The sequence below is a fragment of the Lolium rigidum genome, chromosome 5 (genome assembly GCF_022539505.1).
Source record: "Lolium rigidum isolate FL_2022 chromosome 5, APGP_CSIRO_Lrig_0.1, whole genome shotgun sequence".
In the NCBI taxonomy this organism is placed as follows: Eukaryota; Viridiplantae; Streptophyta; class Magnoliopsida; order Poales; family Poaceae; genus Lolium; species Lolium rigidum.
This window is the reverse complement of record NC_061512.1, coordinates 66765645-66784280: the sequence shown is the minus strand read 5'-3', so window position 1 is coordinate 66784280 and position 18636 is coordinate 66765645. Positions and strand designations below refer to the sequence as shown.

At 47.5% G+C, this 18636-nt stretch overlaps 1 protein-coding gene across 1 annotated transcript; it reads left to right on the top strand.

The window, feature by feature from the left end:
• Positions 1-11512: 11512 nt before the first annotated feature.
• LOC124658243 (chitinase 4-like) lies at positions 11513-12406 on the top strand. The gene is made up of 2 exons (XM_047196630.1): positions 11513-11921; positions 12000-12406. Exons 1-2 carry the CDS (start codon positions 11513-11515, stop codon positions 12404-12406), a joined length of 816 nt encoding a protein of 271 aa, XP_047052586.1.
• The last annotated feature ends 6230 nt before the right edge of the window (positions 12407-18636 follow it).

The window sequence follows — 18636 nt, the reverse complement described above, 5'->3', positions numbered from 1 at the left end:
AAATTCCGTTGAAGAATCCTCTTCCTTGAATGATAAGGTTGATGCTATTATGTCTATGCTTGCGAATGATAGGACTAATGTTGATCCTAATAATGTTCCATTAGCTTCATTGGTTGCCCAAGAAGAACATGTTGATGTAAACTTCATTAAAAATAATAATTTCAACAACAATGCTTATCTGAACAATTCTAGTAATAACTATAGGCCATATCCTTATAATAATGGTAACGGTTATGCTAATTCTTATGGGAATTCTTACAACAATAATAGGAATACACCCCCTGGACTTGAAGCCATGCTTAAAGAATTTATTAGTACACAAACCGCCTTTAACTAATCTGTTGAGGAAAAGCTCAATAAAATTGATATTCTTGTTTCTAGAGTTGATAGTCTTGCCTCTCGATGTTGATCTTTTGAAATCGAAAGTTATGCCTAATAGGGATATTGAAAATAAAATTGTTACTACAGCAAATGCCATCCAAGTTAGAATTAATGAGAATATAAGATTAATGGCTGAACTCGCGTGCTAGGTGGGATAGAGAAGAAAATGAAAAACTAGCTAAAGAGGAAAATGTAGCTAAAGTTTGGACTATTACCACCACTAGCAATGCTAATGATTCACATGTTGCTGCACCTCCTACTATTAATGGTAAAATAATTGGTGTTGGCAATGCTTCTACTCCTAGTGCAAAGCGCGCAAAATTACCCGAAACCGCTAAAACCGTCGAAACCGCTTGTGATAAAACCGCTGAAATTTTTTCCAACCTTGGGGATGATAATCCCATTGCTTTAGATTGTAATGATTTAGATTTTGATGATTGCCACATCTCTGAAGTTATAAAGTTCTTGCAAAAACTTGCTAAGAGTCCTAACGCTAGCGCTCATAAACTTGGCTTTCACAAAACATATTACAAATGCTCTCATAAAAGCTAGAGAAGAGAAACTAAAACTTGAAACTTCTATTCCTAGAAAGCTAGAGGATGGTTGGGAGCCCATCATTAAAATGAGAGTCAAAGATTTTGATTGTAATGCTTTATGTGATCTTGGTGCAAGTATTTCCGTTATGCCTAAAAAAGTCTATGATATGCTTGACTTGCCACCATTGAAAAACTGTTATCTGGATGTTAATCTCGCTGATAATGCTAAAAAGAAACCTTTGGGGAAAGTTGATAATGTTCATATTATGGTTAACAATAACCTTGTCCCCGTTGATTTTGTTGTCTTGGATATTGAATGCAATGCATCTTGCCCCATTATATTGGGAAGACCTTTTCTTCGAACCGTTGGTGCTACTATTGATATGAAGGAAGGTAATATTAAATATCAATTTCCTCTCAAGAAAGGTATGGAACACTTCCCTAGAAAGAGAATGAAGTTACCTTATGGTTCTATTATTAGAACAAATTATGATGTTGATGCTTCGTCTCTCGATGTTACTTGATATACACTTTCTGCGCCTAGCTGAAAGGCGTTAAAGAAAAGCGCTTATGGGAGACAACCCATGTTTTTACTACAGCATTTTTGTTTTATATTTGAGTCTTGGAAGTTGTTTACTACTGTAGCAACCTCTCCTTATCTTAGTTTTATGTTTTGTTGTGCCAAGTAAAGTCTTTGATAGTAAAGCAAGTACTAGATTTGGATTACTGCGCAGTTCCAGATTTCTTTGCTGTCACGAATCTGGGTCTACCTCCCTGTAGGTAGCTCAGAAAATTAAGCCAATTTACGTGCATGATCCTCAGATATGTACGCAACTTTCATTCAATTTGAGCATTTTCATTTGAGCAAGTCTGGTGGCCTAATAAAATCCATCTTTACGGACTGTTCTGTTTTGACAGATTCTGTCTTTTATTTCGCATTGCCTCTTTTGCTATGTTGGATGAATTTATTTGATCCATTAATGTCCAGTAGCTTTATGCAATGTCCAGAAGTGTTAAGAATGATTGTGTCACCTCTGAACATGTGAATTTTTATTATGCACTAACCCTCTAATGAGTTGTTTCGAGTTTGGTGTGGAGGAAGTTTTCAAGGATCAAGAGAGGAGTATGATGCAATATGATCAAGGAGAGTGAAAGCTCTAAGCTTGGGGATGCCCCGTGGTTCACCCCTGCATATTTTAAGAAGACTCAAGCGTCTAAGCTTGGGGATGCCCAAGGCATCCCCTTCTTCATCGACAACATTATCAGGTTCCTCCCCGAAACTATATTTTTATTCCGTCACATCTTATGCACTTTGCTTGGAGCGTCGGTTTGTTTTTGTTTTTTGTTTTGTTTGAATAAAATGGATCCTAGCATTCACCTTATGGGAGAGAGACACGCTCCGCTGTAGCATATGGACAAGTATGTCCTTAGGCTCTACTCATAGTATTCATGGCGAAGTTTCACCTTCGTTAAATTGTTATATGGTTGGAATTGGAAAATGCTACATGTAGTAACTCTAAAATGTCTTGGATAATTTGATACTTGGCAATTGTTGTGCTCATGTTTAAGCTCTTGCATCATATACTTTGCACCCATTAATGAAGAAATACTTAGAGCTTGCTAATTTGGTTTGCATATTTGGTTTCTCTAGAGTCTAGATAATATCTAGTATTGAGTTTTGAACAACAAGGAAGACGGTATAGAATCTTATAATGTTTACAATATGTCTTTTATGTGAGTTTTGCTGTACCGTTCATCCTTGTGTTTGTTTCAAATAACCTTGCTAGCCTAAACCTTGTATCGAGAGGGAATACTTCTCATGCATCCAAAATACTTGAGCCAACCACTATGCCATTTGTGTCCACCATACCTACCTACTACATGGTATTTATCCGCCATTCCAAAGTAAATTGCTTGAGTGCTACCTTTAAAATTCCATCATTCACCTTTACAATATATAGCTCATGGGACAAATAGCTTAAAAACTATTGTGGTATTGAATATGTACTTATGCACTTTATCTCTTATTAAGTTGCTTGTTGTGCGATAACCATGTTTTCGGGGACGCCATCAACTATACTTTGTTGAATATCATGTGAGTTGCTATGCATGTCCGTCTTGTCTCGAAGTAAGAGAGATCTACCACCTTTATGGTTGGAGCATGCATATTGTTAGAGAAGAGCATTGGGCCGCTAACTAAAGCCATGATTCATGGTGGAAGTTTCAGTTTTGGACACATATCCTCAATCTCATATGAGAATAATAATTGTTGCCACATGCTTATGCATTAAAGAGGAGTCCATTATCCTGTTGTCCATGTTGTCCCGGTATGGATGTCTAAGTTGAGAATAATCAAAAGCGAGAAATCCAAAATGCGAGCTTTCTCCTTAGACCTTTGTACAAGCGGCATGGAGGTACCCCATTGTGACACTTGGTTAAAACATGTGCATTGCAAAGATCCGGTAGTCCAAGCTAATTAGGACAAGGTGCGGGCACTATTAGTATACTATGCATGAGGCTTGCAACTTGTAAGATATAATTTACATAACTCATATGCTTTATTACTACCGTTGACAAAATTGTTTCATGTTTTCAAAATAAAAGCTCTAGCACAAATATAGCAATCGATGCTTTCCTCTTTGAAGGACCATTCTCTTTACTTTTATGTTGAGTCAGCTTCACCTATCTCTCTCCACCTCAAGAAGCAAACACTTGTGTGAACTATGCATTGATTCCTACATACTTGCATATTGTACTTGTTATATTACTCTATGTTGACAATTATCCATGAGATATACATGTTACAAGTTGAAAGCAACCGCTGAAACTTAATCTTCCTTTGTGTTGTTTCAATACCTTTACTTTGATTTATTGCTTTATGAGTTAACTCTTATGCAAGACTTATTAATGCTTGTCTTGAAGTACTATTCATGAAAAGTCTTTGCTTTATGATTCACTTGTTTACTCATGTCATTACCATTGTTTTGATCGCTTCATTCACTACATATGTTTACAAATAGTATGATCAAGGTTATGATGGCATATCACTTCGTAAATTATCTTTGTTATCGTTTTACCTGCTCGGGACGAGCGTAACTAAGCTTGGGGATGCTTGATACGTCTCCGACGTATCGATAATTTCTTATGTTCTATGCCATATTATTGATGATACCTACATGTTTTATGCATACTTTATGTCATATTCGTGCATTTTCTCGGAACTAACCTATTAACAAGATGCCGAAGTGCCAGCTTCGTTTTCTCGTTGTTTTTGGTTTCAGAAATCCTAGTAACGAAATATTCTCGAATTGGACGTAACAAAGACCCGGGGCCTATTTCGCCACGAACCTTCCGGAAGACCGAAGAGCATACGAAGTGGGGCCACGAGGTGGCCAAACCACATGGCGGCGCGGCCAAGGGGGGGGCCCGCACCGCCCCGTGGTGTGGGCCCCTCGTCAGCCCCCCGACTCTGCCCTTCCGCCTACTTAAAGCCTCCGTCGCGAAACCCCTGAGGCGAAAAAACCACGATACGGAAAACCTCATCGAGACGCTGCGCCGCCGATCCCATCTCGGGGATTCTGGAGATCTCCTCCGGCACCCTGCCGGAGAGGGGATTCATCTCCCGGAGGACTCTACACCGCCATGGCCGCCTCCGGAGTGATGAGTGAGTAGTTCACCCCTCGGACTATGGGTCCATAGCAGTAGCTAGATGGTTGTCTTCTCCTCATTGTGCTTCATTGTTGGATCTTGTGAGCTGCCTAACATGATCAAGATCATCTATCCGTAATACTCTATGTTGTGTTTGTCGGGATCCGATGGATAGAGAATACCATGTTATGTTAATTATCAAGTTATTACATATGTGTTGTTTATGATCTTGCATGCTCTCCGTTACTAGTAGAGGCTCTGGCCAAGTTTTTGCTTTTAACTCCAAGAGGGAGTATTTATGCTCGATAGTGGGTTCATGCCCGCATTGACACCTGGGACGATGATGGAAAGTTCTAAGGTTGTGTTGTGTTGTTGCCACTAGGGATAAAACATTGGCGCTATGTCCGAGGATGTAGTTGTTGATTACATTACGCACCATACTTAATGCAATTGTCTCGTTGCTTTGCAACTTAATACCTGGAAGGGGTTCGGACGATAACCCGAAGGTGGACTTTTTAGGCATAGATGCAGTTGGATGGCGGTCTATGTACTTTGTCGTAATGCCCAATTAAATCTCACTATACTTATCATGACATGTATGTGCATTGTTATGCCCTCTCTATTTGTCAATTACCCGACCGTAATTTGTTCACCCAACATGCTTTTATCTTATGGGAGAGACACCTCTAGTGAACTGTGGACCCCGGTCCATTCTTTTAATACCGAAATACAAATCTGTTGCAATACTTGTTTTTACTGTTTTCTCCGCAAACAATCATCTTCCACACAATACGGTTAATCCTTTGTTACAGCAAGCCGGTGAGATTGACAACCTCACTCGTTTCGTTGGGGCAAAGTACTTTGGTTGTGTTGTGCAGGTTCCACGTTGGTGCCGGAATCCTCGGTGTTGCGCCGCACTACATCCCGCCGCCATCAACCTTCAACGTGCTTCTTGGCTCCTCCTGGTTCGATAAACCTTGGTTTCTTTCTGAGGGAAAACTTGCTGCTGTGCGCATCATACCTTTCTCTTGGGGTTGCCCAACGAACGTGTGAAATACACGCCATCACTCCCTTACAGGAGGGAGTCTTCCTACCACGATTACGTGACACGCTTGAGGTGAGATCCTCGCTTTTTATTTTTTGGGGCCGATCGAAGGGATCGGCCTTGCCACGTATGTCGATGGATGTTGCTCTGCTACTCTATCAGGCCGGTGGATAAGACCAGCCTCACCCCGTTTTTTGTCACCTAAATGCGATCACAGCCGTCCAAACTGATTCCAGAGAGCGGCTCTTGGTCTTCCGAGTCCCAAATGTTCATGCCGGCTATTGAGACATCGATTGAGTCGTCTGCATGCACGACTTCCACGTCATCTCCATCCCATTGTATCAGGCATTGGTGCATTGTAGATGGAATGCAGCAGTTGGCGTGAATCCAATCCCTCCCTAGCAGGACAGCGTAGGTGCTCTTGCTGTCGACGATGAAGAACCTTGTTGGGATGGTTTTTCTACCTACGGTTAGATCCACGTTCAGCACGCCTTGCGTCCCTGATGCTTGGCCGTTGAAGTCGTTCAGTGTGACGTTGGTCTTGATCAGATCTGCATTGGAGCGTCCCAGACGCCGTAGCATGGAATATGGCATTATATTGACTGCCGCTCCCGTGTCAACCAACATCTTGCCGACAGGCTGCCCATTGATATAACCTTTTAGGTACAGGGCCTTCATATGTTTGTAGCCCTTCTCCCGTGGCTTTTCAAATATAACCGGCCGTGGACCGCAGTCAAACTATGCTATCGGCACTTCTTCAGTTCCTGGAGCACGAAACTCCGACGGAAGTATGAATACCATGTTTGTGCCAGCCGATGTACTCCCATCGGCTTTTACTTGCTTGGGGCGCCACACTTTCTTTGGTGGACGACTCTCCTCGTCCAAAGTCCGCTGAATTTTCACGGCCGGATCGGGCCGCGCTTTCCTCAACGTGTGCAAGTATTGCGCTTCGGCTTGCTCCAAGCTACGTAGCCGCTGAACCCTACGCTTTTGGGAGTGGCTGAGTCCATCAGGGCACCACCTTGGCCGGTAGTACCTATCCTCTTCTTCATCTTCTAACTCCTCAAAGTCTTCACCTTGAGATGACTCAGCTCGTTTGTTCTGTGGTGGGAGAGGCCCTAGACGCTTGAAAACTGAAACTTCCCCTGCATCCTTCTTTCGGCGTCTACACTCCGGGCAGTTGTCGATTGTAGGCATGACCTCCCCTTAACGCGGTGTTCAGGTCCTTCGTCGTCTCCGTCATACCGACGACGTCTTCCATTGTCTACGTCAGACCGATGATATTTCTCGTCATCTCTGTCGTACTGCCGACGTCGGTCATACTGATACTCATATTTGTTAAGGAGGTGCGTGGAGAGTGGTCTTTGATATCGCACGCTTCTCACTTGTTCCTCGGTGAGGTACCGTCTGTCATCATATCGGGGCCGGTCGCGTGGATCGGCCTCCTTCTTTTCCTTGCCGCGGGAGTGACTTCTTTCCTCTTTATCCTTGCCATGGTGGTGCACAGGCCCTGCCATGTTAACATCGAACGAGAAATCTAGTCGACGCCTCGCGGAGTGATTGGGTTCCACCATGTTGACGCCAGGAAAAGGTGTGTGTCCACTTTCATGGCAAGCTGCGCAAAGATCAATCGGCCTTGTTCTATCGCCGTTTGGATCTGCCGACGAAATTCTTTGCGAGTCATTGGTGGTATGGGTGAGCGAGTGATGCCACTTGCGGTACGGTCTCCCGTTCATCTCTTGCGTCGTAGGGATTTTATGGCCTTCGGGTAACTTCAGCCGTTTTTCCTTAAGCGAGTAAATCAAATATCCGCTCGGCTTTGCTCACATCGAAGTCAAACCCTTTTGCAGGCCCTTGTGGTTTCACCCATTTGCGGGACACGGGGCTGCCCCCGAGCCCATTCAGCCACGGCTACTTCCGGGTCTCTCGTAGAATCTTCGAGCTTCCTCCGTCTCGACCAGGCCTACCGCACGCTTGAACTTGTCTTGGTACAATTCGGGGTGCCGCTGTTCATACGATGTGAGCTTCGGACCATGTGCGACGGTGAGCTCGTATTCTCCTTGGAAAGCCAGATCCTTGATCGGCGTTGCGAGGCCCAATGCTGCCAACTCGACTGCTTCTTTCTCAGACAAACGAACCGAATAACATCGGTTCCTGACAGTCCTGAAACGTTGAATGTATTCAGACACTGTCTCTCCCCGCTTCTGCCGCACATGTGTTAGATCAGCAATGCCGGCCTCGGTAACTTCTGAGTGATATTGCACGTGAAACTGCTCCTCCAGTTGCTTCCACGTCCGGACTGAGTTTGGTGGCAACGAGGTGTACCATCCAAAGGCTGATCCCGTGAGAGATTGTGCGAAAAACCTCACACGTAACTGATCCGATGCTGAAATCATGCCCAGCTGTGCCAAATATCGGCTCACGTGCTCTATTGAGCTAGACCCTTCTGCTCCATTGAATTTTAAGAATTCAGGGAGCCGATATTTGGGTGGCAGCGGGATCAAGTCATACTCGTCGGGGTACGGCTTGGAATAGCCGATTGTTTTCCTCTTCGGCAAAATGCCGAACTGGTCTCTCAAGATGGTGCTGATTTGTTCCATGGTATTAGCTGTAGGGACCGAGCTCTCATGACTCGTTCCGGTGGCATATTTAGCTAGCCATGCCTGTTTGTCAGCGTCTGCTCCAGAAATCCCTGCTGGTGCAATCTGGTTCGTGCGGGCCAAGGTATTGCAGTCCGGCACGTATGTACACACGTATCCATGTGGGATCTCTTTAGGCGGCTCGTACAGGAACTGGCAATCGCTAGGATCGCCTCCCACCTTGTAGACGACGTACGCCGGCGAACCCGGTAGCTCGGCGCCGCAAGCGCGAATGACAGCGGCGGTCTAATCTGGAGCGGTATTTCTCCCTGGTGAGTCCCCAGGGTAGGTCCTGACGGAGAGTACTGATGCTTCATGATTTCCTCCACCACTCGGACCGCAACGCGCTCGAAAGCGTTCACCAAGCTCTCAGAATGGCGGCGTAGAGAATGAGCTACCATGTAATTAATCTCCTGGCGTAGAGCTCTGGTGCGTTCCTCTGAAGAGGTAGACAGGTCTACCTCATCAAGAGCGCCTTCGGGAGAGAACCGTTTCCACCTGATGCCATGTGAACGGGTCCTCATGAAGGAGCCGATGAGATCGGCTTCCAAGATGGCTTTCATCTCATCGTACTTCTTCTTGTGCTCCTCAGGCAGATCTGCGTACGTGGCTCGGTTCGCCCCACCACCTCGTCGGCGGCTTTTGACATGGTTGCTGCGGATGTCGACGTAGTTGTTGTTGTAGAGTGTCCCACCGGGCGTGCCGGAATGTGTTGCCTACCAAAACCCACCGGCGAGCAGCGACGGGCAACACGGAGAGCGGGAGGCTCCCGGGACTCGTTGGTGGATCCTGGTCCCTCGGGCAACGGCCCGTAATGCTCTGGCACACGTCCTGGCGGTTGCGAGGGCGTGCCACCTGACCTATACCTGGTCAGGAAGGTGATGGATTGCTTCTACTAGTTTCCTGCATGGAAAACACGTAAACATTAATACGAGCCCCGATCGGCTCTTAGTTTGCTTTGTGGATCGGCTCAAAGAGCCGATTGCCCCATGGTTCACGTTAGATTTGCAATGACATGGGGATCCTGCTTTATCGATATCAAGCTAAACTAATCTACGATAGTCTAGGGTTTTCACCGCATAACCGGAACATCCTACGCGTAATTGAGCCTAGCAGATACGTAAGATGATGGAAAACCAGCCCTAAAGAGGCCTAAAAACCAACATGAAGTTGCTCCCGGAACAATCCCTCTAGGGCTTAATAAACCACACCTTACGCACTACCGGATCGTTCAACCCGTTTATAAGGCCTAACCATGCGGATATCAAACCAATCCTTGAAGAACAAGGAACAACTATAACGGATTAGATCTACTGAATAAAGAACAAGCAAGATGATGCCCTTACACCTAAGATAGGTGTAAGGGCAGCTAGATGTCAAGGGGTAGCGTAGCTAAGCAAGTACATCGTGAAAGCATCGACGTCAGCCCCAAAACATCTAAGATAAGGGTGTTGCTCGCCATCAAAAAGGCTCCAGCATGAGCAACACCAACAACGAATAAACGGATACTGCCTAGATCGCAAGATGCGATCTAGGCAGCATGTTGCTTACCCGGGAGAAACCCTCGAAACAAGGGGTGGCGATGCGCCTAGATTGATTTGTTGTGAACGTGATCGTCCTCCTTTCTCAATAACCCTAGATACATATTTATAGTCCGTAGACTTTCTAACTTGGGAATAAACCCAGCGTATGCGAGCTAAACTCTATCTCTTAATTCTAACCGACACGTAACCTACTATAATTTACAGATACACGGGCAATCTAGCCCAAACTTCTTATACAAGGCCGGTTCAAAGAATATTTTCCGTGCATATTCTCTAAGCCCATTTAATCACGGCCTATCTCCAGACTTGGTTAAAATCTGGTGATAACAGCTGCGTCACCTTTACTTTTGGGCCACCTTTTTCAATAAAGTTTTCATCTTTCATCCGCAATATTCTGATTGCATCATTAGTTCTTACTTGTTCTCGATTTCAGGTAGGAATTAAGACCCTCGCTGGTCAGGCTGATCGTGCATCCACAAGATCAGTAACTCCCGGAGATTGTCCTAGCGATTGCATTGGCGCACGAGTTTTGCACGTGTAGTCGGATCGTCAAGCACGAACTCCACCAACAAATCGATCTATTCACGTCTCATCGAAAGATCGGCCATCTTTGCCCTATCAGTGGTTATACAAAAGACATGCTGAATGGGGATTATCCTAAGGGAAAGCATCGGAGAAACTAGGAGTAGGCCTTACCGCCGGTTGAGGGTAGTAGTCGTGGAGGAGGTCGAGGAAGGCCTTGCTCACGTCCATTCGCCATCAACAAAGTGCTCAGAATGTTGTTCCAATCTTCCTCTTCGTGGCGTCGCAGTTGATGTGCCGACGGCTGTGGAATTGCCGACGTGATGAAACAAGGACATGACTACGAGAGTGAGAAGGAGAGTGAGCGGTGAGTAAATTTATAACGCCTGTTCCCTGTGGCTTAGACCATGAACTATGTGGATTCGACTCAATACAAAAATGTGTCAGACATTATTCGGTAGCAAAAACTTTACTATGTATTGAACCGCATCAACTGCCACCGTGGGACCTAATTACATGAAAAGGCTCTCCTCTCTCTTCAATATTCCTCCGTTCATAGTAATCATGCATGCAAGAAATTATTTTTCTATTAGCATGGTTCGAACCGTGAAGATTTGCCGCTTTTCCTATAAAAATATATAAGTTGATGCTCTACTATGTGTTGAATCGATTCAATGGCCTTCATGGTTCGCTTTTACACTACATAGTGGATGGTCTTATCCTCTCCCAGTCCTAGGCTTAGCTCCACGGAATGTGCGCGTATCTGCAAGGGTAATGACGGTCTTATCCTCTCCCAGTCCTAGGCTTAGCTCCATCGACGTGGGCCACTGGAAGACTGCGAAGCGAGAAACACACCCGGATCAATTCCTACCGAGCACACCGACGAGCAATTTGGTCTCAATTTTGCGAACACCTGCATCTGCCACAGGCCCACAGCGAGTGCAGGGACTAAGCTTAGAAAGGAGACGTGTGTGTCCAAGCGGACAGCAAGTAAACGAAAAGTCCTGGTACATAGTATGAGCCGCGTGAATTTTTGACCAATCAGTCGAAGCTCGAACGTTGACGCCGCGATTCGTCGTGGAGATGAACGTCCACCATCTAGATAAACCAAGTAATGCTAGCCCAGACAGCGTACAGTCACCTCCTAAACAAGCAGCGCCGGCCGCGACAGATAAACCTCACTGATTCGATCGATACATGGCGACGTTCACGTTGTTGGCTCTCGGCCTAGCGGCGCTCCTCCTCTCCGCCGCAGGCCCGGCGGCGGCGCAGAACTGCGGCTGCCGGCCGAACGAGTGCTGCAGCACGGACGGCTACTGCGGCACCAGCATCGCCTACTGCGGACGAGCGTGCCAGTCGGGCGCGTGCGCGGTGCTCAGCGGCGGGATCGCCGTCCCCGTGGAGAGCGTGGTCACCGCGGCGTTCTTCAACGGGATCAAGTCCCACGCCGTCGCCGGTGGCGGGTGCGCCGGCAAGAACTTCTACACGCTCCGGTCGTTCCTGGTCGCCGCCCGCGCGAACCCCGACTTCGCAAAAGGCCGTTCCAAGGACGATTCCAAGAGGGAGATTGCCGCCTTCTTCGCCCAGGTCACGCACGAGACCGGACGTAAGTTCTTCTCCCCATGGATGAATAGATCGAGAACTGCTTGCATAACTGAAGCTATATAATTTCTTGGATGGGCAGATTTGTGCCTCATCGAGGAGACGAACGGGACGAGCCAGGACTACTGCGACGAGAGGGACACCGACTGGCCGTGCTACGCCGGGTGGGCGTACTACGGGCGCGGGCCGCTGCAGCTGCGGTGGAACTCCAACTACGGGCCGGCGGGGAAGAGCATCGGGTTCGACGGGCTGAGGAACCCGGAGAAGGTGGCGCAGGACCCGGTGGTGGCGTTCAAGGCGGCGCTGTGGCTCTGGATGAACAACGTGCACCCGTTCGTGCCGCAGGGGTTCGGCGCCACGACCAGGGCCGTCAGCGGCATCGCGGAGTGCGACGGCGGGAACTCGACGGCGGTGAACGCGCGGGCGAGCTACTACAGGGACTACTGCAAGAAGTTCGGCGTCGACCCCGGGAATTTCCTCACTTGCTGAGTGCTGGGTCGTATATGTATGTGCGTGTATCACGCATGGCTTGTGTGTGCAGAATAAAACGGACACGTCGTCAGCTGTCTAACGCTGCTCATAGTGGGGAGTAACTTAGACTAGTAACATATGACATATTACTAGTCTAGGTTACTACCTTCATAGTGAGTAGTAACTAATATGTGGTGTCATGCATTGTATCATTTATTACGTTGTAGACTCATTTTTTCTTAGAGTGTGTGATGTTATGGTAACATAGCTAGTTACCACCTCACTCTCTTTCTTCATTTAATCGCATGCCATGTCACCAAAATGTCTTGAGATGTGTGATGTTACTAGTTATGTTACTCCCACTATGAGCAGTCTAAGGAGAAAAAAAAGGGCGGCGAATATTCGCCACCTAGCTGTGTGCCTGCGTCCTATTTATCGAATGTCGCATTTTAAGTTGTTATTAAAAGTTACAAAATAAAATCATGAACATAGATTATGTTGTATCTTGCGCACATCTAAAATTTCATTCAAAATATGACCAAATGAGAAACGAACATGTGGTTGGGTGGTTAGGGGCAATGACACCCCAGGTTTAACACTTTGGTGTCTCATTAAAGGCGGATTAGGGAACTGGTCGTCGACCAGGATGGTAGCTGCCCCCGGTCGTCCGTGGCACGCTCCCGCGAGGTCACGTGTTCGAGTCCCAGACTCCGCGATTTAGCGCCTATAGCTCCCTCTGCCTTAATATAAATACCGTAGGGGTTCCTCCCCCTGCTGGTACTCGTTTAAAGGCGTAATCTTCTTCAATGAAATTTCGTCAACAGCGAGACGCCTGTGGTGACTTCGTGAATCTCAAGACCAGTCAAATGAAGCTTCTTTCACTCAGTCTCCCAGAGGTGCTCATAGGGTCTATAGTGCACAATGTCTATACTGTGTTTCGTAAAAAAAAACTAAGTGAATAGTATTCCATAACTATTCACATATCATTTATCTTTTTTGTGCAGGCAATACATTTTTTAGAAAAATGATGCAACTTCGTAGGTGTATAATGCACAACATAATATACTTCATTTTTTTCCGCAGTTTTAAAAAATTTAAAGTGTGATATCCGACAATAAAGTGCGGGTGCAACTAGTTGCAAATGAAAGTTTCCCGGCGATGATCTACAATGTAGTCTACATATACCACAGTAAATTATGGAGTAGCAAGAAGGTAGTAATACACCGGTAAGGCGACCATGAGGTGGTCAATAAAAGAAGATAGTAAGAGCATCTTCAAAGGCGCGTTCCAAATAGGCACCGGCAAAAACGCCGTCACCGTGTTATCGGGCACCGACACTAGGTCCCTTGATTTTTTATTCAAATTACAATACTTTGCATAGTTTTCAAAAGTGCATCTTGGATTTCTTAATGCATGGTGAGGAAAGTAACAAACTCGAACAGTATCTGATCAAGTTCGGCAAGAGATTCTTGATGATCAAATGAATGGCCATCATCCATTGCTTCTTCCCGCTAACTCTCAGTGATCAGTGATCATGTTGTGCATAATCACACAACATTTTATCAGCTCCGACATATGAGACTCTGACTAAGTAAGAGGAGGGCACCAAACAATGGCAAAACGATGTTGGAGCACACAAAAGCTTGCTCAACATCCTTTTGGCATGCCTCATGGCATTGAAAAAAATAAACTCTCTTCTCTGGGTCGGGAATTGTCTTTACAAATGTAGCGTGTGGGGGATAGATACCATCACCTAGATAGTAACCCTTATTCGTACGTGTGGCCATTGATCTCAGAGTTGACGGCCGCAACATGTCCCTCGGCTAGTCTTGCAAACACCACAGAGAGTTACAACATGTTGATACCATTGTGAGTCTCTGCCATACCAAAGAAAGCGTGCCAAATATAGAGGTCATAATCTGCTGCACTCTTTGGTATGACCCCTGTACAAGCTTTGCCAAGCAAATATGTAATTCTTCCAACCCAGTGCATGCAGTCGATGGTTTCTAGCGTCCTAGAAAATCCTCTCGCTGCAATTTGTCATACTCCCTGATGCCGAACACAATCCGCATGAATAACTTCTTGTTCATCCTGAATCGCCGCTGGAAATCCTTGACGGTATGTGTTGCATCGTCTTTGAAGTAGTCTGAGTCAAGCAACATTGCGCCGACAAGCCGATGCTGGTCCTTCTTCACCTTCCCAACCCTCGATCCACCATGTCGAGGTCCAACGACTATCTGCTATCCTAGGCGGAGGATGTTGGTCGAGATCAGCAACTATTGTTGTTTGTCAGCGGTGGCTTCAGCCTCCTCTTTTAGCAACATGTACATCATCACTTCATCATCGATGACCATTGCAGACAAACCGCCAAACACCTTGTGGGTGGGGCGACCAAACTTCACTGCCGCCCGCTGCTTTGCGCCTACGAGTCGGGGGGTGGGGGGTTCGATGAGGAGCATTGCAGAAAGGCAAACATATGGCGTGTGGTAGAGGCGGCAGGAGAGCCGACACCGACAGACTGCTCCCTTCGGACAATGGCAGAAAAAATGACAAGAGAGGCGGCAGAGTCGGTTGTTCCGACCAAACCACGGCGTGAGATGGCCGGACGTGGCGGTAGCGGCATTGACGTTAAGGATTGTGGGTTGGCAGGGAGGGAGGCAACCATGGGGAGGCAACTACAACGACGGCGATGGCGAACCAGCAGGTTGGGAGGCGGATAGGGAGGGAGTAGGGAACAACCATGTGTGGCTTCCATGCGGGACCCGCGGGAGAAATCCTACGTGGACTGCAGTGTCGTTGTTCCCAACCCTGGCCGTGTGCGTAGGGGCTGGCATGGTGTTGCCGGCAATTATGTTAATTATGTTAGAGCATCTCCAGCGAGGCGACCAATCCTATCCTGGGTTGTCCGAATTAGTCCGAGCGGATAGGCGAACCGGCTGCGCACGCTCCAGCGGCGCAACCTAAAACGATTGCGTTGAATCGGACAACGTGTGCATCCTTCCGGGCCCTCTAGCAAGTGGCTAGCCCGTGCTTTCACGTTCTTCCAAGAGCATCTCTAGTAGAGCCCCAAAAAGTTGAAACCGAAAACAGAGGATTCAGTCTCCCGAAAACGTGAGTTAATGCGTTTTTGGCAGTGGCGCAGAACAGAAACCGTAAAGACGAACTGAAAACATGAAATTAGAAATCTCGTGGGAGAATTCATCGATGAACACATATAGACGATAGTTGTTGCTCCGATTGAGCACCAAACTTTACATAATTAGAACTAATAACCTAAATTAACTACTATCCGCAGCAGCTTGAGCTAATTTTGCCCAAAATTCGGCCCGGCGGCCTCTACGCGTGGCGGCGGCGGTGGTGGCGGTGGAAGGCGAGGCGGCGGACGCGTGGAGCTCCTAGTCGTCGAGCTCGACGATCTCCAGCTTCACGCGGCGGGCGCGTTCTTCACGGCACGCCGCCTCCTATTCCTGGACTTGCCGGACGGCGTCAGCCTCCTCGCGGTGCCAGCGGGCTCGGGCCTCCGCGGCGGACACGGCCGCCACCTGAGCGACGACCGCCTCCTCCTCGTCGTTATGGACGTAGTCCTCGTCGGACACGACTATCGTAGCCATCTGCGCGACGACAGCCATCTCCGCCTCCTCCACTTTGTCTTCCTCCTCCGACTCTTCCTCCTCCTCCGACTCAGACCAACGGGGGTGTCGCGAACCGCCGGAGGAGGACCCCTCGCCTCCGAGCGCGTACCTGGCGAGCTTCCCCGGGGGCGTGAGCCCCCTGTTGGTCCACCGGTGGGCGCTGCGCTTGCGCGCGCCCTCCGAGCGGACCCATTTCCGCCGCTCCGCCTCGGTGCGGAATACGGGCGGACGCGGCGGCGAGTCCCCGCCGCCCAATCCTGCGGCTCGGCTGCCCGCACCTCCACGGGAGGCCATCGCGCGACGGAGGGTGGACGATTGGTGGCTGGCTGTGCGTGAATTGCTCGTCGGAGCGGGGGACTGGCGGCGGCGGAGGGAGATGAGACGGTGGAGGGGAGTAGGGTTTGCGAACCGAACTCCCCTCCGCTAACCCTTTTAATAGGGGCCGTGCGAGGAGTTGTTCGGTCCCAAACTTCCGATTCGGGCCGGTCCACTTTTTCGGCGCTGATCGGCGCCAGTTTCGGCCCGAACCCGTAAATCCGCCGAAAAAGTTCGGTTCCGACGAGATTTACGGACTCTGTTAGAGATGTTTTAACCACCCCGTGCCCTTCCAAAATAGCCAGCACTGACCGACTGGGTCACGTCTGAAGACACTAGCCTAGCAGGCCGGACCGTGGTCAATTTTTTTTTGTACGTGATGCAACTGAAATGGATAAAATTGAATCAAATGGGTTCCCGTTTTAGGTCGCGTGGCCTTTGCTTGACAAAACTTTTCAGAGCTCAGAGTTTCATAGCATTGGATCGTAGCAGATTTTGTTCCACTGGTCTCGAGCCCAATGATACACTTTTTGTGTGAAGTTCAGTGCTTTGATCCAGCTTTGTTTAGGGAAAGCAAGACATGCTCGTACGGACGATTCAGGTGGTGCGCTGATGCTTGCAGTTTTCAGATTTTTTTTCTTTTCATTTTCATGACTGATATAGGGAACTTGGCACTGGCAACAGCAGTGTGTTGTTTCTGCGTTTTCTAAACTTAATTAAATTAGGTGGGAACCGTGTATTTTGACAGGGTTTGACTGGGTTTTGACCTGACTCTGGTTGTTGGCTCCCATGGCATTTGTTGGGATCTGTCTGGAATATTGTAACGTTTTCCCGAAAGCAGAAATGGCCGAGGAGACAGGATCATCGAAGGTTGTACCAAATTATAAAGTCGAGACGGGCATTGTGAGGGGCATCTTCAACACGGTGATCCAATTCGGTCTCGACCGGCTGCGTCCGTTTGCATTCTGCACCGCTGCGTTAGCGAGATGGTCTCCCTACCCGTCGCGAGCGGGTCATTAGTCATGAAACACGGGTCGTTTGATAGCCTATGCGATCTTTTGCGCGCCGGAGAAGGAAGTCATGCCCCATCGTTTGGTTGTCCGTTTTCAGCCCAACTTACACGCATGAAAACATGAATCAACAGTTTGGTTACTCAAATCATAGTTCCATATCCTTACCACAATTCAAATAGAATGAGATCGCCATGTCATAGCATGTTACATACGATCAGACACCACTCAGAAGAACAAGATCCTCACGATCACCATGATGAATCAGCTTCATGCATGGATCCCTGAACCACCCCCTCAAGGGCACCACTACACCTTTGCGTGGTACTTGCCGATACGTTGCAAACGTATCTATAATTTTGTATGTTCCATGCTTGTTTTACATCAATTCCTATATGTTTTGCTCACACTTCGTTGCATTTTTATACATTTTCCGGCACTAACCTATTAACAGGAGTTCTCTGTTTTCTGCTGTTTTGTATTTTAGAAAAGTTGTACAGGAAATATTCTCCGAATTGGACGAAACAAAAGCCGAAGTCAATATTTTACCGTAACGAAGACATAGTAAATAGGGGAGACGGAGAAAGGCCACGGGGCGGCCAGACCACCCCATGGTGCGGGTCCAGGCCTGGCCGCGCCATGGCATGGTGTGGCCCCCCGGCCTCCACCGACCCCGCCCTTCCGCCTATTTATTCAGGATCTCGGGAAAAACCTAAACACATGAGCCTCCATCCATGAAAAGTTATATCGCGGCCGCTATCGCAGACCCTACCCCGGGAGGGTTCTGAAGCTCTTCCCTGCACCCTGCCGGAGGGGGAGATCATCTCCGGAGGCCTCTATATCGCCATGCCCGCCTCCGAAGTGATGCATGAGTAGTTCATCCTTGGACTATGGATCCATAGCAGTACCAAGATGGTTGTCTTCTCCAATTTGTGCCTCATGTTTAGATCTTGTGAGCTACCTATCATGATCAAGACCATCTTTATGTAATGCTACATGTTGTGTTTGATGAGATCCGATGAATATTGAATACTATGTTGAGATCGATTATATATTTTTCATATGTTATTTGTGATCTTGCATGCTCTCCGTTGATAGTAGTTGCTCTGGCCAAGTAAATGTTTGTGACTTCAAGAGGGAGTATTGATACGTCCAAAACGTATCTACTTTCCCGAACACTTTTGCTATTGTTTGGCCTCTAATTTGTGTATTTTGGATGCAACTAACACGGACTAACGCTGTTTTCGGCGAAGCTGCTCTCGGTGTCTCGTTTTTGTGCAGAAATCAACTT

Excerpts from the sequence above, each read along its gene's own strand:
- LOC124658243 (XM_047196630.1), top strand. The coding sequence starts at position 11,513 with ATGGCGACGTTCACGTTGTTGGCTCTCGGCCTAGCGGCGCTCCTCCTC. Across the intron at positions 11,922-11,999 it reads GGTCACGCACGAGACCGGAC|ATTTGTGCCTCATCGAGGAG; the intron begins GTAAGTTCTTCT and ends TTGGATGGGCAG.